This window comes from Bos mutus, chromosome 2 (genome assembly GCF_027580195.1).
Source record: "Bos mutus isolate GX-2022 chromosome 2, NWIPB_WYAK_1.1, whole genome shotgun sequence".
Classification (NCBI taxonomy): Eukaryota; Metazoa; Chordata; class Mammalia; order Artiodactyla; family Bovidae; genus Bos; species Bos mutus.
Genome location: NC_091618.1, coordinates 72,809,983 through 72,832,649, shown reverse-complemented (window position 1 = coordinate 72,832,649; position 22,667 = coordinate 72,809,983). Strand labels below are relative to the sequence as shown.

Below are 22,667 nucleotides of genomic sequence, written 5' to 3'. Positions count from 1 at the left end.
TTGAGGGGCGATGAAATTCTATTGTCTCAGCTGTGGGTATCTCCGGATGTGCAGTTTTGTTCTGAGCCAACCAGGATCTGAGTCCCAGCTCAGGTTTTCACCAATTTAGGCAGATTATACACTCTTACTCTGCCACTCCTCTATTAAATTGGGATAATTATTTTGCAGCCTTGCTCTGAGATAAGAACTAGGAAAGTATTTTAAAATGATTATTTGTTCCTGGGACATAGCAATCCATCAATAAATGGTGCCTTTTTTGTTGGTGTTTTATTTAATGAACACCCCACAAGTCAAATCTGTTTAGCCACAGCCACTAATACAAAGTGTGTACTCATCCACTCACCGACTCCTTCTCCCAAACTTAACTATGGGCCACATGCGCTTGATCTGAGAATGGGAAAAGGGATGACTTATTTCAAAGAACTACACAGCAGTGACTAGCTCACTGTGTCACATTTTTACAACTTCATCCTTTACTAAGAAAGCAGCTATCTCCAAGGGAATCTGATCAACTTGCAAAGGACTTGTGAGTTTCTTTTTATTTTTTTATTTTTGACAAATAACAAATGAAGGTTCAAGAGGTACAAGGAATGTACGGTGGTGAATAACAAAAGCTACGCTGTACCAAGGTCAGTGTGTTACAGCCACACAAGGCACACTTAGGTGATTATTTTCATAGTAATTTCATACAGGGCTTTAAACATTTTTAATAGTGTTTTCAACGACTTTGCTTTTAATTTCTATTGCCAAAATCTGTAGGGTGGCAAAGTATAAGTATGATATAGATTTGAAGGATGGGAATACCTGCACCATTATCTAGAAATTGTTGAGAAGACCAGAGATGGGCAAATGTTTCCTCCACTCAAATGTGGTAGAGGAGATAAGATTATGAAAAGAATAAGCTTCCTGTTCGTTCTTGGCAAAATTCTAGAGAAGATTACTACACAAATGACTTAAGAGTAATTAGAACACCAACTAAACTATCATTATCCACCAATGCATCCCTCCCCCTTCTTAAAGGGGTACCAGATCGGGAAAGGAGGGAAGGGTGAAATGTCCTCTGACATGACATCTTGACGTCACTCTTAATGATATCCCTGTGATTAAGATGGGAAAGTGACTGGCTAACTAGTTGCATTGTACCTGGTCCAGCAATTATACCAGTACCATACTGATCAATGGGCCACTGTCAACCTGGAAGTTGTCTCTAGTGCTACCACTGTGGCTCTGCTCTTTCACTGATTAAATGAAAGCAAAAAATGGAAGAAAAAACTATTAATTCAGAAGACAATAAAAACTTTAAAGCATCAAGAGGAAGGTAAGGCCCCTCCTTTCTTCCAAGCTCTGGACCATGCAGCTAGTTTCCAGAGGAATGAACACAGCTCTGGTATCCCACTGTAAGTGCAGAGTCCTGGCAAACTGGAGCATGCTCAGAGGACAGCATGGGGTCTGGAGGGGAATGGAGATACCACACATCATGCAGGAATGGACTGGGACAGATCTGAGAGGGTGAGGATGTAATGCCTGAAAAGGAATACTCTGCAGTCACATGATACAAGTCTCCAAAGACTAGGAGTTATTCTAGAAGGCAAAGCCAAGATGAGTGATCAGAATGGCCCCAAACTCAGATGGTTATCTTTTATGTTGGCTGAGCCCTACCAGGGCCATAGCTCACAAAGCACAGGCCATGCACTGCACTCCAGGGAGTACCACTCATTTAGAGCCAGGGGCAGCAAACTTTTTCTGTTAAGAGCTAGGAAGTAAATATTTTTCAGCTCTGTGGATCATATGGTCTCCACCACAACTTCTCAATTCTATATTTGTAACATAAAAGCAGCCACATATGGAAACAAATGGATTTCAATGCTTTATTTAAAAAACAGGTGGTGGGCCAGATGTGACCAATGGGCCATAATCTGTTAACCCCTCATAGACAGAGATCCACTGATGCTTCATAAGATCTAGGCTAGAAGAGCAGCCCACCAAGGATTTCAGAAGGTTGCAGTCACTCAATTTGGGGGAAAGGTTAGAGTATCCTTTAGTCTAGAAAGGGTGCTCTAAATAGAAAGTCTTCTCTACTTCTAGAAGTCCATGAAAATCTGTCTGTGAAAGAAGAAACAGAAAACCTGATCTCACAGTCAGTCTGACAGCAGCAGGTCTAGAACCCAGACCTCCTGGGTCCCTGGTTCTATACGCCTTCACCACAGTTCACTGCATAAGAGGCCTGGGATTCCTCAAACTTGTGGCCAGCTTACATTCAGAAATCTTCTAAATGCTAGCCAGTCAATCACGAGCCACTCACATATTCTCAGAAACCTTCCAGCACTGATGCCCACATCTTGGCATCCCTGACGTCACACAGAGAAAACCCAGTGGCCAGGGGAATGCACATGATTCTCTCCTTTGGATCTAAGAACAGAGCAGGCAGAGGCTGGAGATCATGTGTAGAAGGAATTCTTGTGGAGCTGGGATGCGGGGCAGACCTTCATCTCATGACTCCATGTGTCCAAGAATTCATCTTGAGTCAAGGAGAGCAGAGGAGGCGACTGAAACACTAAGAAAATCTGCATCTTGGACCCAGAAACACCATGATGACTTCTCATCTACGTACCATCTTTCAGGAAGCAATAAGCTGAAAGCTAAGAACCGAGTGTAGATCAAGCCACAAATACCACACAGGACCAATGATGACGTCACTGTGTCCTTCTGAAGACTCACTGTCACACACCAACATCCCCAAATCTGAGAACACTTTCTACAAAAACAAACACTACATTCTTCGACAATGGTTTCAAATCTGAAGAGACAGGCAAAAACAGAGAAGTTGTTGCAACCAAATCTGCATCTACTTCATGACAGAAAGCTCAAACCCCACCCCAAATGCATGTTCCTTCTGTTAAAGCTTTGATTATATTAAGCCTACTTGGCAAATGAATAGAACTTGTCCCCACTTTGGTGCCTTAAATACAATTTTTTGAAACTTTACTTTATTGAAGGATAGTTGATTTACAATGCTGTATTACTTTCTACTGTACAGCAAAGTGATTCAGTTCCACATAAAAACATTCTTTTCCATTACACTTTATCACAGAATATTGAATATAGCTCCCTGCACTATATAGTAGGAGCTTGTTGGTCATCCATTCTAATAAATCATAATTTACATCTGCCAATCCCAAACTCCCAATCCATCTCTTGCCCACCTGTCAATACAATGGACAACAGGTTTTTTAGATTTGGTTAACCTGTCTATGGAACAAAGTCACCTGCTGCTGCTGCTGCTGCTGCTAAGTCGCGTCAGTCGTGTCCGACTCTGTGCGACCGCACAGACGGCAGCCCACCAGGCTCCCCCGTCCCTGGGATTCTCCAGGCAAGAACACTGGAGTGGGTTGCCATTTCCTTCTCCAGTGCATGAAAGTGAAAAAATAAAGTGAAGTCACTCAGTTGTGTCCAACTCCTAGCGACCCCATGGACTGCGGCCCACCAGGCCCCTCCATCCATGGGATTTTCCAGGCAAGAGTACTGGAGTGGGGTGCCATTGCCTTCTCCACAAAGTCACCTACCATTTGCCAAAACCTCATTTTGATCATTATCATAATAGCCAGTATTTTCTGGTCACTTTCTGTTTGCCATTACTTCGTATATACTTTCTCACAAGGGCCTCCCAATGTCCCAGTGAACTAATTTCTGTAGTACAGATGATGGGACCGAGACTTGATTTCTCTAAATGACTTAGCCAAAGCCACACAGCTGGTGGAAGTCAGATTCAAACTGCAACAGCTCGAGCATGGGGCCTGTACTCATGGCTTCTACACATATGCAGATCATCACCTACCAAACCCCTGCGTTAACACAACACCTGACCATGGTTCCATTATCATCTCACAGATACCCAGTCTGAGTCTAGCAGAAGCATAAACTTCAAGTGATACAGTTGATAGTAAATGTTTTCTTTGGGGTTTTAATAAACCATCTTCTGCAGTAAAAGATTTAAAGGGCACACAAGTGTTTCTTGAATGCACCTAGGAAGGCTGTGCCAGGGATCCCTGTGCATGGACCAACCTCCCCCGGGTGGCCTCGTGGCTCCCTTCCTTGTTCATCTGGATTTCCATCCATGCCAATTCTTCAGAGAGATTTTTCCCTGGCAACCCCCCAGCCTGAAACAGCCCCCTTCCGCATCTCTCACCCTGCTTAGTTGTCTCCTACAGCATTTATCGCCCCTGGGCACAGTGTGTTTCTGTATTTGTTGATCATCTGCCTTCACTGCTGGGATGTTACCTCCATGAATGAAGACACTTGGTTTTGCTCACCCCTCTATCTCCAGTGCCTAGGAAGTAGGAAGTACCCAGCACAGAACACACAGTATCTGGTAGGAGAGCAGCAAATCAATTAATCTCTGGGTTATAGAATAACTGCTGCTTTGTATTTTTATCTTTGTGCTTAGCTGCAATTTCTAAATTTTTAGCAGTCAAATTTTACCCCTTTTTTATAACACAGAAGTAAAGTCCTGTTTATAAAAGCCTTTCCTTTAGAGAATAGTACCCTATTATTACATAAACTCAAAGAGATTATGGCTGCTTTTGGTCACTGGTAGCCTAGAGGCATGAAAACCATGTTAAATTAATCCCCTGGTGCCCTCAGATGACAGGTCAGCACGCCCAGTCAGGGGCAGGCATTCATCATGGGCTTCCCTGGCCAACTCAGCTGCTGCTAATGGCCTTCTGCCTTTAGTGAACAACATCCTCCCTGCATGGCAGAGCCATGCGCCAACAGCCACCTTCCTAATCCTCACGGCGTGCCTGGGAGTACAGAGAAGGCAGTTTCTCTACATTGCCATGTTACTCCATCTCATGGGGGCCAGAAACGTAAGGAGAGAACAGGCCTCACAACTGTCCCCCAGAAGACACCCACTGGCCTCCCCCAGCTCAGTACAGGGGAGCCACCCAAGAGAAACCCTTGGAGCCTCATCCAAGAACTCCACTGTCTTTCCACGTCAGACACCAGCAGACTCAGCTTTTATTAATCTTCTCTTTACCCCAACCCAACTGCACCCTGAAATAAAGTCTTAAATATTTACTTTGTTCTTTAGCTCATCTTGCTATAACATGTACTGCTCCTATTAACCAAACTTAATGAGAGCAATTATTGAGAAAGTTATATTAGCATAAAGTTTAGACAGGTTAATGACTGCCTTCCCCTGGGAGCTGAACTCTACAGCATGAGAGCTCCCCACCCTGCTCTGGAGTGAGACGGTGCAGTGAAGGGTCAGCACAGTTTCCAGAAGGCCAGACTTGGCTGTGACGAAGGCCATATGACAGCCATCGTTCAGTGGACATTCCTTCTATGCCAATCCCTGTAGGCCATTCCCAGACCTATCCCCAGATGGCTACAGAGTTTGAAGGTCATTCCCCAGGCAAAGCCAACAGGTCCTGAAAGAAGCTCTAGGCTGAAAGCCAAGAAAGGTACCATGAGCACCGTCAACCTCTCTTCCTTCTCTGCTACATGGCGAGCCCTATATTGCCCACAACAGCCTTAGCTTCTGTTGGTGACCTGGCTGCACCACCATCTGCCCCCAACACCCCACCTCTACCGCCCCAAGCCTGGCACAAGACCCAGCACCCTCCAGACAGGGCTGGGTATAAAACGCACATCAGTGTTTGCTGTATTATGTTTGGACTCCTCCCTTCCAACAGGGCACTAACCACAAAGGGTGGGATCTGTAGGTAAGTGGGGACAAGATGCCATGCCAGGCTCCCAGCACACGTTTATCTCATCATACACTTGCCACTCATGGGGAGAACATAGGCATCACTATGTCTCTGGCACCTTCGACAAAGCTAAGACTCTGCAATAGTAAGAAATCACCAACAGCAGGTTAGAAAGGGGACTGAGAGTTCTGCTCAAGATCATTTGATAACAACTGTACAGTCTGTGAGTGCCAGAAGCTTCCAGGAATTTTGTTCCTCAGGTCCAGTTTTCTCCAGGAAAAATGGCATGAGAACTGGCTAGTTTACACACTCACCAAGCACTGACCATCTTCTACCCGCCTGGCCCACAGGTCCAACCCTGAACTGTGTCCTTAAGCTGTGCACGTCCCAGTGCCCAAACTTTACTGAGTTCTTATTTTGTGTGTGGCCTTCCGTATTTTCCAAGGAGTAAGTCACAGTCTTCACAACAGCACCACAGCCCAGGTACTCTAATCCCATTTTACTGATAAGGAAATTGACTGGGTTTCTCCAAAGACACACGGCTAGGACGGGGAAGAGCTGGGATGTGAACCCAAGCAGTCAGGATTCAGGGTCTGTACCAGAATCCTATGACCGCAGTTTGGCCACCCTCCCCTCCCACAAGGGCTTCACTTGCTGTTCACCATGGTTCTTTCATAATGACTCTGTTTCAAGAGCCCATTTCCAGCTGCACCCAAGCAGAGAGGAAAGTCCCCACTGTAAATGCTGACTTGGGAAGTTCACCAAGATGAGACATCAAGACAGCTTTAAAGCAGTTCAAGACGCGTGGTTCCCAAGGGGGAGGAAGGTGGGGAGAAGTAGACAGGAGTTCGGGATTAGCAGAGGCAAACTATTATACATAAGGATGGATAAACAAGGTCTGTGTAAACCATAACGGAAAAGAATATGAAAAAAGAATATATATGTATATATACGTACAACTGAGTCACTTTGCTGTGCAGCAGAAATTAATACAACATTGCAAATCAACTATACCTCAATAAAAAAGAATTTTTTTTTAAAGGAGTTCATAGTGTAGCTGGTTACCTCAAAGCACATCAAAATGCATTGCAAACCTTCTATTAACCCATGACAGGAGCCCCTCTGCTGACTCTGTCAATGCAACAGAACTTCAGTCTGGTACGGATGGACTTGGGAGGCTGTGATTACGCACATGAGATATGCCCTATGTCCACAGGCCAGGGAGGGACAGAAAAAGGAGACCGCCATGAAATGAGGTCAGCAGGTTGAACCATGGGGCAACTCAGATCCTCTTCTTCACGTTTCAAACTGGACACCTTTGTCCTTCATTTCTAAACTCAGCCAAGAACTTCAGACCACCTTTACCACAGAGGCTCCATCTCTTCTTTTTCTGAGATCCAACAAGGACAGAAAAACTGAACTGGCAACTGATTTTCATTGAGGCTGCCTAATTTTAGAAGCTAGGGATATGCAAAGCAAAAGCATGGTTTAAAAGAAAATCCCTCAAAACCGCAAAAGCCTCTGAACGGAAAAATCCTTTTCAACCACGTGGAGACAGAGACAGTCCCCTGCTTCATCCAAACAGCTTTCATTCCAAAAAGTTGCTGGGTTTGTACATCTCAGGCTCTAGACGGCTTCTATTGAAGTAATGTGTTAAACAGGTAGAGAGAGGATGAGGCGGCAAAGACAAGGGAACATCTTGGGTAAAGCATATGCGGGGCTGTCGCTGTGGAACGTCTTTTGAATCAATACCATATGCAAGCTGATAGCACAACTGTATACACATACCTCATTAAGCCAAATTAGAGCAAGTGGGATCTGTCGCCTTCTGATTAAAACAAACACGTCTAATTTTGGCATGTCCTATCTCCCATCCGCAGAACCACCCTGGAGGCATTTTCATAAACACAGTAAAGCCTGCACAAGTTCCCAAGGCCAATACCGCCATGCATGCTCCTAAGGGTTGCTGTTCACCCTGATGCGTTCCCTCAAACGGCTGGGGAAGCATGGCATCCCCCCAAAGGGATACTCACTCTCACTTTCTGAAATGGAAAAAGCCACTTTGAAGTGTCAGTAACGAGTCCAAAGCACTAAGATTGGTGGGTCCCCGCCTCTCTTCTGCAAAAACTCTTCATTCAGAGAAATCCCTAATATAAGGCTTCCCTGGTGGCTCAGATGGTAAAGAATCCACCTGCAATGCTGGAGACCCAGGTTCAGTCCCTGGGTCGGGAAGATTTTCTGGAGAAGGAAATGGCTACCCACTCCAGTATTCTTGCCTGGAGAATCCCATGGACAGAGAACCCTATCGGGTTACAGTCCACGGGGTTGCAAAGAATCGGACACAACTGAACGACTAATATTTTTCACTTTCAATACAGTGTAGCTGGTGAGAATTCTTTTTTAATCCTACTTACATTTTTATAATTACCCGTGAAGAACTGACAAAGTAAATTACCTTATTACGGAATCATAGTTTCCAGAAAGCACAGGAAAGCAAAAGTATTTTTCCTTCTGAGCAACTTAGCAGTCAACTTTCTAGGTACTTTCAGGAATTCCTAAAATATTCAGGAAACTGCCAAGGCAGCGGACACAGTGATTCAGAACTGAGAGTGTGGACACCAGTGTCGTGCTAAAAGTTTCAGAACTGTGGCTGACCTGGTGTGTGGCCAGGATGCGTTCAGCTGGACAAACATTCCTCCCGTTCCAGATGCGGGAGGCATGCGTTCAGTTGGACAAACATTCATTGAAATCCTGCTATTTACCAGGATCCCTGCAATGGGGGAGAACTGGGTTCGATCCCTGGGTTGGAAAGATCCCCTGGAGAAGGGAAAGGTTGTACACTCCAGTATTCTGGCCTGGAGAATTCCATGGACTGTACAGTCCATGGGGTCACAAAGAGTCAGACACGACTGAGCTACTTTTGCTCACTGCTATATACCGGGCTTACAGGGCTGAAAGGAAAAACACAGGCTATTTTGCCGATGCCTTTGAAGAGCTTGGAGCCTGGCTGTGGAAAAGTCCAGGGATGCACATAGTAGTCATGGGGAACATAAAGCATAAAGAAATCCCTGAGAGTGAAGGACATCAAGGAAGCCTTCTTATGGGAAACAGTGCTTCAGGTGAGGCTTGAAAAAATATGATAAATAAGGGTAAGCTAGAAAAATGGAGGGCATCCAGGTTGAGGACAAAAACAAGGCAACGTTTAAGGCACACACAAAGAGCACGTTGTAGGCTGGGCCAGTTCCCAGAAGGGCTGGGGTACACACTCAGCCACAGCAGCATTTAAATTGGAGGCAGGAGACTTCTCGGGCAATCCAGCGGTTAAGACTTCGCCTTCCAATGCAGGGGGCGAAGGTTTGATCCCTCATCAGACAGCCAAGATCCCACATGCCTCCCAACCCCAAATCCAAAAACATAAAACAGAAGCAATATTGTAACAATTCAATAATGACTTTAAAATAAACTGGGGGAGCAGAAAGGCTAGCATTCCAGAAGCCTTGTCCTCTGAACCCTGCTGGAAAGAAAAGCCTGAGCTGGGCTTATGATGACTCTGGAAATCCAAACCATAACATGATAGGAGTCTGTGGTCATTGTCTATGTTCTATCTGCTTGCTTGGAATCTTTTTAGGGACACTCTCCCATCATGAAACCTCGGGGTGACCTATGTGATGTAGGCCAAGTCAGTCAGGAGGTTACTGCAGTGTCACTGGGTCATGGAGAGGCATACACTGCAACCCAAGCTGTTCCCAAATACTATTGCCAGAAACCTAGAGTCTCCGGTGACTTTTCTGCCACCACCCTGTGAGGATGGCCAAAGAGTGACGCCCATGCTCACAGCAGTACCGCTGAGGTTCCTGGAAATGGTCCCAAGCCTGCCTGCATCCAGCAATGTGATCTCGGCCTCATCTTCTGAACCCGCCAACTACATGGGCCCCCAATTCTATTTCTGTTTGATTACTGATAAATATGTGGATTTCCTCTCAGTATTGATAACAAAAGTCTCTGCTGCTGCTGCTGCTAGGTCGCTTCAGTTGTGTCTGACTCTGTGCGACCCCATAGACTGCAGCCCACCAGGCTCCCCTGTCCCTGCGATTCTCCAGGCAAGAACACTGGAGTGGGTTGCCATTTCCTTCTCCAATGCATGAAAGTGAAAAATGAAAGTGAAGTCGCTCAGTCGTATCCAACTTGTAGCAACCCCATGAACTGTAGCCTGCCAGGGTCCTCCATCCATGGGATTTTCCAGGCAAGAGTACTGGAGTGGGGTGCCATTGCCTTCTCCAAACAAAAGTCTCTAAGAACGGACAAAAAGGTCAACTGGGGAACTTCAAGTTTAAAGTACTCAAGGAAGTAATATACGTGTATGAAAATATTTTCTTATCCATAAAACACTATCCAAATATCAGTTATTAGTTTCACTGTGGTAATATTAACAATTAGTCAGTATTATATTACATATAAACATTAACAACTAATAATTAGTCAATATGGCCTTCATTCTTATATCAATATTCCAAATGCGTAGCCTTTAAACTGTAACTAACAATGTTTATTTAGTGCTGACTTTGCACCAGGTATGTTTCTATGTAGTTTGCTGATCTCACTTAACCCTCATAAACAACCCCCATTATTATTATTGGGGGACTATTGGGCACTATTATTATCTTCCCAATTTTATAGAAGAGGAATTGTAAGCCTTGAAAGATTAAGAGAGACTCCCTGGTGCTCAAGGGGTTAAGATTCCACCTTTCAATGCAAGGGACTCAGGTTCCATCCCTAGTTGGGGAACTAAGATCCTACATGCTGTGGGGCAGCTAAGCCTGGGTACCGCAACCACTGAGCCTGTACACCACAACTACAGATGCCCACGTGCCACAACACAAGACTCCACACGCCGCAGTGAGGATTCCATGTGCCACAACTAAGACCCGACACAGCCAAATAAATAAATATAAAAAAGAGAGAAACATTAAGAAACAGACCCAATGTCACAAAGTAGAGAAGGGTGTGAGCCTGGGTAGCATGGAACACGGAGAAGGCAACGGCACCCCACTCCAGTACTCTTGCCTGGAAAATCCCATGGATGGAGGAGCCTGGTGGGCTGCAGTCCATGGGGTCGCTAAGAGTCGGATATGACCGAGCGTATCCTTCACTTTCATGCATTGGAGGAGGAAATGGCAACCCACTCCAGTGTTCTTGCCTGGAGAATCCCAGAGGCGGGGAGCCTGGTGGGCTGCCGTCTATGGGGTCGCATGGGGTCAGACACGACTGAAGTGACTTAGCAGCAGCAACAGCATGAAACAAACACTGCCTTTCATTGTCCCTCATCTCCTGAGAACTAATGCTCCAACTTCCTTTAAACTGGTATTTCTAAACAAATGGCTTGTAGCAAAGCAATTTATACTCCAAAGTCCACATTAACACATGGCAACTGTCTTTCCCAAATCTTGCCTTTGCTGGCTTCTTTCCTCCATAAATGCACCACCCCCGTGTTCCATCATGTAAGCTCCATCCTTGAGAATCGGTTATGATGCCTCTTCCCTCAACCCCTCCCATGGTCCACCAGCAACCCCATCAGGTGGGCTCCACCTGATGTGGATCTCAAATCCTCTCCTTCTCCCTAGCCTCCCTCACACACCTCTTTCAATCCTTCTACACGCGTCAACTAAACTTTCACCTGGCTTCTCTATGACCCCCTTTGAAAGCATTCTGCATCCACATTTTTCTCTGAAAATACAGACCTCATCTAATCATCTGTCTGCTTTAAACCTTCATCAGCTGTCACTGCATACAGAATAAGACAGAAACTCCTTAGTACTACATTAAAAACTCTTCACAGATCCCCCAACCTACCTTTCCTGTCTCATCTTCTTTTATGTTGCTCCAGTTAAGGTCTGGAGGGTATTTCATGCTGTGAAGTAGATCTTTAGGGACCTCTCTTGCTTCCCTTAACTTAGTTAATTTACTCGCTCATATCTAGATAATTATATACTCTAGTTAAAATTAATAAAATGGAATTTCTTCTAAAACATCCTGGTAATTTAAATCCACTCTCTCCAACTACTTTGCCATCATTATTCTGAATTAGTGGCTCTTTTATGAAAAGAAATAATTATATTCTATATAAGCCAGAGTAAAATGCAAATTGCCAAAATTGTACGGTTTGGGTCCAGGAAAGAGGCTTCTTAAGGTCAGAATCCTAGAACAGTCTTCTGGGAGTGTATAACATTTTTTTTAAAGGTTTCAAAGACCAGTTGCAAAGCAAAAAGTGGTGAGGCTTGCAAACTGCCTTGTATGAATGGGGAAGGAGACTAAAGGTTTCAGCTGGTGATCAGGAAACCTCAATGTCTCAAACATCTTTCTCCACGGGTCATAAGTGGGAAAACCAATTTTTAACAATGCCTTATAGATGAGGGTTTCTGAACTACCACACAATTGACATTTGGGGCTAGATAATTCTCTGCTGTGGGCCAGCCTGTACACCACAGGCTGTTCAGCAGCACCCCTGGCTTCTGTCTACTAGACATCACAACATTCTCCGTTGTGACAACCAAAACTGCCTGGGGGGAAAAAACCCCAGGCAGTTGAGAACCAATGATATTAATATCCAGGCACAGAGAAATCAAAACTACAATGAGATATCACTTCACACCAGCCAGAAGAGCTATCATCAAAAAATCCACAAACAATAAATGCTGGAGAGCACGTGGAGAGAAGGGAATCCTCCTAGACTGTTGGTGGGAATGTAAATTGGTGCAGCCACTATAGAGAACAGTATGGAGGTTCCTTAAAAAACTAAAAATAGAGCTACCATATGACCTTGCAATCCCACTCCTGGGCACATATCCAGAGAAAAACATGAACTGAAAGGTGCACCCCAATGTTCACTGCAGCACAGTTTACAAGAGCCAAGAATGGAAGCAATCTAAATGTCCACTGATGGAGAAATGGATAAAGAAGATGTGGTACACATATGTAATGGAATCCTACTCAGCCATTAAAAAGGATGAAATAATGCCATGTGCAGCAACACGGATTGACCCAGAGAATGTCACACTGAGTGAAGCAAGTCAGACAGAGAAGGAGAAATATCCTATGACATTCCTTACATGTGGAATCTAAAAAGAAAGGATACAAATGAACTTACAAAACAGAAAGAGACGCACAAACTTAGACAGTAAACTTACGGTTGCCAGGGGGCAGGATGGGTGGAAGGGACAGTTGGGGAGTTTGGATGGACATGCACACACTGCTATATTTAAAATGGATTACCAACAAAGACCTTCTGTATAGCACATGGAACTCTGCTCAATGTTGTGTGGCAGCAGGGATGGGAGGGGAGTTTGGGGGAGAATGGATACACGTATATGTATGGCTGAGTCCCTTCACTGTTGACCTGAAACTATCACAAGGCTATACCCTAATACAAAATAAGAAGCTAAAAAGAAAAAAGAAAAATACCCAGGCACACAGGTCAGCACCACTCCTCCTGAACTGTATTTTCTTCCTTTTCCTCCTTCCTTGTGATAAAAATCAAAGTGCCCTTGACCACATAAAGTGAAAACCAGACCAACAAAGACATACATTCTCTGTGATGGTACTAAAGGGATTGTTTCTGACAAGTAGCCAAATACTGACTGCCGCCTGTGCAAAGAATGACACAGACAAGGACAGGTAGATAGACAGAAGGAACATACTGGCTTCTTGCTCAGATTAATAAAAAATCTTTCTTTAATTAATAAAAATCAGTCTTTTCTCTCTCCTTTCTCTCAGGCAGAGCCTGGAGTGCCACTGACAGGCTAAAACCTGATCCTGGGAAAGTCATCCGCTGTGCTGGTTTCTGGGCGGGGCTGGGACACTCCAGGTGCTAGGCCAGCATATCTGATGTCACAGGGACACAAACAAGGAAACAGCACAGGTTCGACTTCATTTCAAGGTCCATTAGCAGCACCAAGAGGGGGGAAGCTGCACTTCCAAACACAGTCCCTGGAACTCAGCAGGAACATTTTTCAATTTTCGAATGCTAAGAATAACAATTATGGTTCTTTTCTTGAGAACAACATCCCAGTTCAAATACACCACACTTCAACTCCAAATACTAGAATATGTTGCATGCTGAAACTTACATTTGGAAAACGCAGGGCTGCCTAATGTTCAATTTAGACTCAGTATCAGAAAGCATCCTCTTAAGCTGTGCCTGTATTTTCGATTTTGCGAATGTTTCCCAATTCATTCACCTTGCAACTGTAAGCGATCACAGCACAAGGGGATGGATGTGGTCATGATGTTCTGTCTTCTAGTCAACTGTTAGCATTGGCCAGTTATTCAGCTGATGTTGAATGACAACAAGCCCTTGAGAGTATAAATGAATAAATTTGTACACACAAGTGCCCACACTCCTGCTTCCCCTCCCCTCACCAGAGAGCTGCACAATATCCCCACTCCCTGCAAATATTACAGCCTAGAGTGGGAACCATCACATACTATCAGGGCTCCACAGCACCAAATCACCCACAGGAAGTTCAGTCATGGTCGAGAAACACGGAGTTGTATTTATTAGATGGTGTCTGCCACTGTTGTCTAAAACAGGAAAATGAGAAGCCAAGTCCCACTTGTAAGCAAATCCCTGTACATGTAAGTGGAGAAGGGGAGCTACAGGGAGGAATTCCTTGCAGAAGTGAAATGCTCTCCCCTCCAGCATAATCCAATCAATGTGGACAGTACTTACTAAACACCTTCAACAGCCAGGCTTTGAACCAGACACAGATGGCCAAACAAGGATAGAAGCAGACAATGACAGTCCTCAGCAGGCCAGCATTTTCACATTACACACCTGTAGCTCTTTACCTCTCCCCATGTCAGTACGTGACCAAGAACCACCAACCCTACCCTATTCTCTCCCCTTCAGAATTTAAAATCACAAATCCAGAGAAAAGCAGAATTGGTCTTTCAAAAAAAAAAAAAAACACCCAAGTATCATTCCTAAAATAAGTAATTTTGACAAGGAAATATACAAGTTCTATCAGTGATTAAACCTGAAGAAATCATGATTGGTTGAAAGGTAGGTTTGGGGTTTTTTTCAATCTATTTTTTCATTTCTTTGATTCACCTTCCTCTTCAGTAAGATAAAGATTGCTCAAAAATGCAGTTCAAATCTGGTTCTTTACTTTCCTAAAGTCCATTTCCACCACAGTTTCTCTAGGGGAACATTCATTTTCACATAATAAAAAAGCCCTAGAGTAATAAATTTGGTAAGACAAGCCATTTTGGATAAAAATCACATACAACATAGTTAAACAGAGCAAGGCAAGGGGAGACACACACACACATATCCCTAAAAAGAAAATAAATTTAGAGAATTCTTCTTCAACTGCTATGGTATCCAATTTAGATACAGTTTATAGTCAACCAGAAGATATATCAGCGAGCAATAAGACACAACAGTGAGCAATCAGAAACATCCGTTAGCAATAAGACACCAGAGTAAGCAGTAAAGACACACCAGGGAGAACATTTCTGAGCAATTACCACATGTCTTAATGCAGCGAGGGAGGAAGAACCACTTCACTCAACTAGTATTGGAACCCAATAAAAAATGAACTCTCATAGCTCAAAAGCCACCCCTGCTATGACAGGAGGGATGTGAGAACTGCTAGCCTGGCCATGGACCAGGGAAGAGGGCAAAAAAGCCATGAGGGGTTGACCATGAACTAGGACTGGGAACTCAAGCGCTTTGGCCCTCTTTATGGCACACTAACCCACAGACCTGGCAAATAAAAATACATGTGTGTTCTTTGCAGGACACAATGGCCCCTCCGACCTTTGGAGGAAATAAAGGCGGATGCCTGCATTCTTCACATCACATCTATAGTCACTGTGGCTAGTGCCGTGTCTGGCAGGGGTGCATATGCATGCACGCACTCACAGAAGGATGACATTTCTTTTTGTTGTTGCTTAACACACAGGTCCAAAGAAACAGACCCTCGGACAGAAAAAACTTCCATTTTAGACAGGATATTAAGTAGTCCAGGAAACTGCCAGCTCTCTAGGAACCTCGAAGAAAATGGGAGCACATTTTTCTAGACTCACTGTTTGAGATGATTCACAAAATGGAAAGCAAGGAGCGGGGAAAACAATCTCTTCTCTGCTTGGCATGAGGAGGTCTTCACCTCAGCCCCACCCCCTCCCACATACTTAAACTCATAAAACCTGCGAAAGCACTTACTTCTGAGATGCTGAGAAGAATAAACAAAAGCAAGGCTCCAAGTTCCTCCAAGGCTCAGGAACTGGAAACAGTTTAATGGCAGAGAATGGCGAGTTTCCTCTCCTTCCTTCTAACATCTTACCTGGGTAGCAATCCATCTCTAGTCTGCATCTCCTCCTCAATCCCCAGTTGCCTCCGTCCTAACCACCTTCTAAGTTTACCTTCCTATCAGAAGCCTTCCAAAGACAGCCCCTCTTACAGTGACCATAGTTTGCTTTATTCCATGCATGTGTATTATTTTTCTAATTGGCCAGTAAAAATCTCAAAGGTATGGGGCGTGTCACACACGAAAGATGAAAACAATTAAGAATGAGGTTAGTTATCAAAGGCAGAACTTTAAATTAGCTCCCTTTTCCCAAAAAGGAAAGATAAAAAACCAAATTCTCTGGTTCTATAAATATTAGTAAAAGCACAGCACCAGTGGCACTTTTAAAGAAGCCCTTTTCAAATCCAAGGACTTTGTGCAGAGGTCCCCAATCTTTTTGGCACCAGGAATCGATTCAATGTAAGACAATTTCTTCATGGACAGGAAAGGGGGGTGGTTTCAGGGTAACTCAAGTGCATTACATTTATTTGGACTTTATTTCTATGACTATTGTTATCAGCTCCACCTCAGATCATCAGGCATTCGATCCTGGAGGTTGGGGACCCCTGACTTAGAGAATGTGCTCAGAGATATTTGTTAACCAAGTGTACTAGCTCCATGCATGGGCCAGGGACTCCATTTGAAAAGAGTAGTCACTGCCTCCATCACATTTCATTCCACAATTGTGTACCCTGGGACTTGAAACTCAGGCAGGAAATCTCCCTGTGAGCCTGGCACACAAACAAGACAATCAGAGGCAGTGAGGTCCCTTATCAGGGAAAAGAATGATGGTAGACACATGGACATGGGCCCTCTAGGACAGAGGCAGTGGGAGGCAGCAATGCCAGAGACAGAACACCACCACCCCCCTACACACACAACCCTCTGAAACAGGAACCTACAGAACTGCCAGGAAATCAGAGAGGACCTTCTCAACAGCACTTCCTACTGGGAACAGGGGTGGAGGAGTGGAGGCTGGAGAGGCCTGGGTTCCATTTATTAATAAGCAGCTCAACACAGTGGGAGGTTTTCTTGTCTAATTACAGAAGCTGCTGGAAACTGCAAGGAAGACAGGATTTATGGCCCAGATGACACTGCCTCTGTGTTGTAATTAAAAGTTATTTTTAATGCCTCTGTTTGGTCAGATACTTTGGATTATTAGAAATATAGTTTGCAATTTAAAACTTGCTAAAGGGCAGAGAACACAGCAGAAAGGTAATACAACAAGCTTGCATAATGTGAAACAGTTAAATGTTTTGACACTGGGAGGTGGGAAAGGAAAAGAATCTCGTTCCACTTAAGGCTGTGAGTTTCCTATAAGAAAGGGAGAGAAAAACAAGCCAGAGAGGGTACTAAAGTAGATTTTTAAAATTTCAAAAGTAACCCAGCTATTTATTTTATCCATTAGCTAGAGCTTGTATACCACCCACCAGGAGTATAGACAACTTATTCACAGCCATTCACTCAAAGCACCTAATCCTTATCCTCATCAAAGCTCTTTGCTTTGTCCTGGGTCCCCAGGAAATGACAGTGGTCACCTAACAAGGGCAAGGCCTAGCTTAACCACAAAGGCCAAGAGGCCAACGTCAGGGCAGAGCGATGTGGGGGAGGTGGGGGAGTGGGTGGGTGGATCCAAATGTGAGCTGTAGACAATACACATTATGTATGATATGGGGATTGTTTTAAATCCATTTCTATTCTTTTATCCAAGAGTCCAGTTTCAAGAAGGGGGTCAGACACACACATCCAGGTGTCCACAAGGGGCTACAGAATCAGGCCAAGATCAGGCAGGGGCCATTTATTCCCCAAATGCCATTTCTAGAACGCCTATTTCCCTGGATCCACAAAGGAGGCAAGTTTGCCATGGCTCTTCTTTAACAGCAGGGAGGAGAGAATCTATTATGTGGAACAGACTTTGAAATTGTTTGATGAAAATGGGGAGGGGAAGGAACCTCTACCTGGTGTGAGCCTCCCAGATCACCTCTGTATTTCCTTTATCCCTGCTATGAATCTTCTCATTAAAAGTAATTCCAGGAGCTCATTATGGGAAACATATCACAGAAACCACCCAATATTACACATCATGATGAGACTGTAAAAGCCTTTGAACACATTATTCAAAAATAAATTTAAAGTTAGGGTTACAGGGACCATACTAAGTTGATGGGATTTATCTTATACCAATAAGAACCACTGTGCCCCTGTGGTTCTCTTCCTAGTTCAGAGCAGGCCTTGACTCCACATCTGGGCATAGACTCGTGGTCCTTACCTGCCACATTAATTTTCTCAAGTAAGCTGGGAACAGGTGTGGTGGAGTTGGTCAAGTTTGTCCCTGTGCCATTGCTTACGAGGTTGTCCACCTTTGACTCCAACTTGCCAATGCGCTGCAAAATGTTATCCAGCAACACAGCAAGAGTCTTCTTCAGATCTGCAACAGAAAATATACACAGTGTTTAAGTACAACAGCTTAGATGTCCTCCGGTCCCCCCCATATCGGCCTGGCACACACATGCACACTCACGCTCGTTCTCTCTTTCCCTCAAAATGTGGCAAATCAAAAAGCACCACATGAAGATCTGTCCTAACAAACTCCACCTGAAAGGCAACAGAGGCCACATTCAAGGGGCCCAGAGAGTCCAAAACACATCAGTTCGCTCTGTAACACAAGCTTCACAGTAAGTGACATAAAACTGTTCGGCTAGTAGGTTGAGAGATGCTGTTATTTAGCATCCTACCAAAGCATTCAACTCTTCCTCCTCTCGCATGGTGGTTACTAACACACAGAATGACAAGCCCCAAATGCAAGGCCTTGAAAACTTCCAGATCAAGTTCATTGTTGTTGTTGTTTGTTTTTTAGTGCTGTATACTCTTGCAAGTCCCAATTTTTTGAAAAGTCTTTACTGCCGTTGGTTACATATGGTAATACTTAATAAAAAGTTATGGGCTTTCTTGGTGGCTCAGTGGTAAAGAATACACCTTCTAATGTAGGAGATGCAGGTTCAATCCCTGAGTTGGGAAGATACCCTGGAGAAGAGAATGGCAACCTACTCTAGTATTCTTGCCCGGGAAATCCCATGGACAGAGAAGCCTGGAAGGCTACAGTCCATGGAATCACAAAAGAGTCAGACACAACTCAGCGACTAAATAACAACAACAAGATAAAAGCTACAGTTTCAGATTTCAGATATGCTGGATAATCCAAAGTTAACTATAATGCAATTTAGAAGCACACCAGATTCATTCATTGATTCGAAGTGAAAGTCGCTCAGTCATGTCCGACTGTTTGCAACCCCATGGATTATACAGTCCATGGAATTCTTCAGGCCAGAATACTGGAATGGGTAGACTTTCCCTTCTCCAGGGGATCTTCTCAACCCAGGGATCAAACACAGGTCTCCTGCATGGCAGGCAGATTCTTTACCAGCTAAACCACAAGGGAAGCCCAAGAATACTGGAGTGGGTAGCCTATCTCTTCTCCAGTGGATCTTCCCAACCCAGGAATCGAGTGGGGGTCTCCTACATTCCAGGAGGATTCTTTACCAACTGAGCTATCAGGGAAGGAGTTCATTCATTAAAGATATTAATTAAACAACTACGATGTGCCAAGCATTGTTCTAGATGCTGGGACTATTTTCTTCTGGTGCTTACATTTACGAGTTGATTCTCTTTCTTACATATCTGGCTATGGGTTACAGAGAAATGTACTTCTCTCCAGATAAATTACAGACGCATTATCTTCAGGCCTACATAAGGTATTTATTAAGTTTGTATACAAGGTACTCTACACACAGAGAGAGATTAAGTTAGCCCCCCTCCTCTGGAAACTCAAAGACAGTCTGACTCGTACATGTGAGCAAGGCAGGAGGACCACAGGGCAGCAGCTATGTGAACAGAATTCAGATTCACTTATGAGCTGGGAGTGGGCCAGGGGAGCAGGGTGCAGCAAAATCCTGAATTCAGACAAAGGGGAACCTTCCATTCTGCTGAGAACAGAGCACACCTGCACTGAACAGGTGCTCAGATCTGGCCAGGGAAGCAGCACAGTCTGGACCAATCCACCAACCCAGAGCACAGCCCATGACCGTCCACTAACAAGCAGGCAGGCTTTCTATTTCCAGTCAAGAGAGAAACACTCATCCGAACAGAAACAAGACACATAACTGACATGCAAGTTTGCATTTCCGGGGTTTACAGACAGCATCACTGAAGCTCACTAAAGGCTGGAAACAGAAGCCACATCTTTATCCTGGAAGTCTGGATCTTTGTGCTTAGCATAATCTCAATCTCCCCGCCACTCCCAACACCAAACGTAAGACTTCTTCACAGCATTAAGATCTGTAGCAGTCTGTGCATTCAGTCTCTCTAACAAACATCTGACCAGGTCTACTTTTTATTCTTCATTGAGTATGTTACCCACAGATACTAAGATAAGCTGGCCATGCAAAAGAGCAATTGGCCAAAAATAAGATTATAACAAAGAAGGTTAAAAAGGAACTAAGAGTTCCTGAATGTCTATCAGGTGCCATGTACATATATAAGGAACTGCATTTATTAATAACTTCATATTCTCCATGAAGCAGGTGTGACTTCATTTTACAGATGAGAAAACTGAGGTTCAGACAGGAAGCAATATGCTCGTGGTTCCAGACATACAAAATCACAAATGGGGACTTGACTCAGGTCTGCCTAATTCCCTGATGCCTCGCTGCTACCAGCCAGAAGTCAAGAGCCAGGGCTGAGAAAAGAAACCAAGTGTGAAATTCAGTGACTTTCAGCCTAGTGATTAAGGGCTTAGACTCTAATCACTTCCTAGGTTTGAGTCCTCTCTCTCCACTTCTGTACCCTTATTTGTACAAGAGTGAAAAGAATAAGCCTACCTCTTTGGCGTTATAATGAGGACGTAATGAGTTAATATTTGTAAAATGTTTTGAACACTGCCTGGCACATAATAAGTGCTACATAACTGTCTGTTACATAGGTAAGTTAAAAAAATAAAACCTTTGGAAAACGCTCTCATCCTTCCTAGAGAAATCTCTCCCCGAGTGATGCAAAGCTTTATCGTTTTATCCAAAGGGTCATGAGATCACGCTCCTCGGGGGCTGCAGCCTGACAACCAGTGTGACTCACAGCCTGTCCCTGACACATCATTAGCTGACACAGGCAGCAGGAGTCAGCCACCAGCTCTGGTCTTACACTGACTCTGAAGCACTGACTGCCTCTCCAGAGCTCTGAAGACTGCCAGAGGCTAGCCACACAGATGGGGGCCATGGTGCTGCTCAGAGGTGGCTGCGTGCACTCTAAAGAAACCACTCCTCAGAAAAATGATATCCATCTCCCTTCCCCTGCCCCGCAGTCTCAACCTCTTTGCCCAGAGCCTGAATTGTCAGCCAAGGCATCCACGTGTAAAAAGGGCATTTAACTCTTACCAGCAATAGTAGTTAGCCAGACACAGAGGCCCGATCTGCTAGTCTGTCTTTACTCAGGTTTCTCAGTTTCTACGCTATTGACACTTCGGTCAGATAATTCTTTGCTTGCCAGGAGGGTGGGGAGCAGGAGGAAGGAGGCTATCCTGTACTGTAAGGTGTCTGTAGCATCCCTGGACTCTAGCCACTAAATGAGAGTAGCAATCCTCCTGTGTGAACCAGAAATGTCTTCAGACATTGCCAATGTCCCTCCTGGGGAGTACAACTGCACTCCATTCGAGAACCACTGAATTAAGCACATTCTCCCAACGCTTGTCTTCTGCACTGCCCTTCTGCAGAGCTATCAAGATAGAACTTGGACACAAGGGTTATGGGAGAAAGAATGAAGAGTGAAAAGATAGTCACTAAACTTGCATTATGTATGACTTCCACGGTGACACTACTGCAAATGTGATGCAAAGTACAACGAGAAGGTGGGAGCTGACAGAGGCCCATGCTGCAGGCCTCTCAAGAGCTGGTAACCCCTTCCAGCCTTTTGCCCTTGTGTTAAAAGGCAGCAGGACTCCTGGTGAGAGTCTCCCAACCACAGCTTTTGGTGATAGTTATTGCTGGCACACACACCCTGGATACAATACACGGTGGTCACATCAGCATTAAGAAGACATTCTTCCTCGATTCTTAAAACACAATCCATCAATAAATGTGACTTACTATCTCTTGTTGATCCCACCTACATAGATGGACCTTTTGTGACTCTATGACACGGTATAAAGGAATTCATGATGATGAGAATGCTGATGTTCACCATCATCACTCTACTCCAATACTACTACTGCTAAGGTTGCTACTGCTGCTATTATCACTATATTGATGCAACTGCTACTATTGTTCCTCCACCAGCACCAGCAATACCATTTATTGAACCTCATGTGTTAGTTACTGGGCTAAGCATTTTACATGGATTAATTCATTTGGTCCCACAAGACAATATGAGAAACATGTTGCCATTCCCATCTCCATCATACAGATGAGTAAACCACAGTACCTAGAGGTTAACTAATTTGTCCCACGTGACTGCAGATCTAGGGTCCAAACCCAGGCAACCTGGTTCCAGACCCAACAGTTCTTACCCACCATGCTTTACTGCTTCTTAAGGAACCTTATGGACCTTCTAGCCAGCAAGCATCTCT

General features: G+C 44.4%; 1 protein-coding gene across 4 annotated transcripts in view; it reads right to left on the bottom strand.

Annotated features, from left to right (window-relative positions):
- MGAT5 (alpha-1,6-mannosylglycoprotein 6-beta-N-acetylglucosaminyltransferase) overlaps window positions 1-22,667 on the bottom strand; it is a 399,290-nt gene that overhangs the window by 213,760 nt on the left and 162,863 nt on the right. For all 4 annotated transcript variants that reach the window (XM_070389588.1, XM_070389598.1, XM_070389571.1 and 1 more), the window contains one exon: window positions 18,324-18,482. In XM_070389588.1, the coding sequence (XP_070245689.1) occupies window positions 18,324-18,482 (159 nt within the window). The remainder of the gene's footprint in view (window positions 1-18,323; window positions 18,483-22,667) is intronic.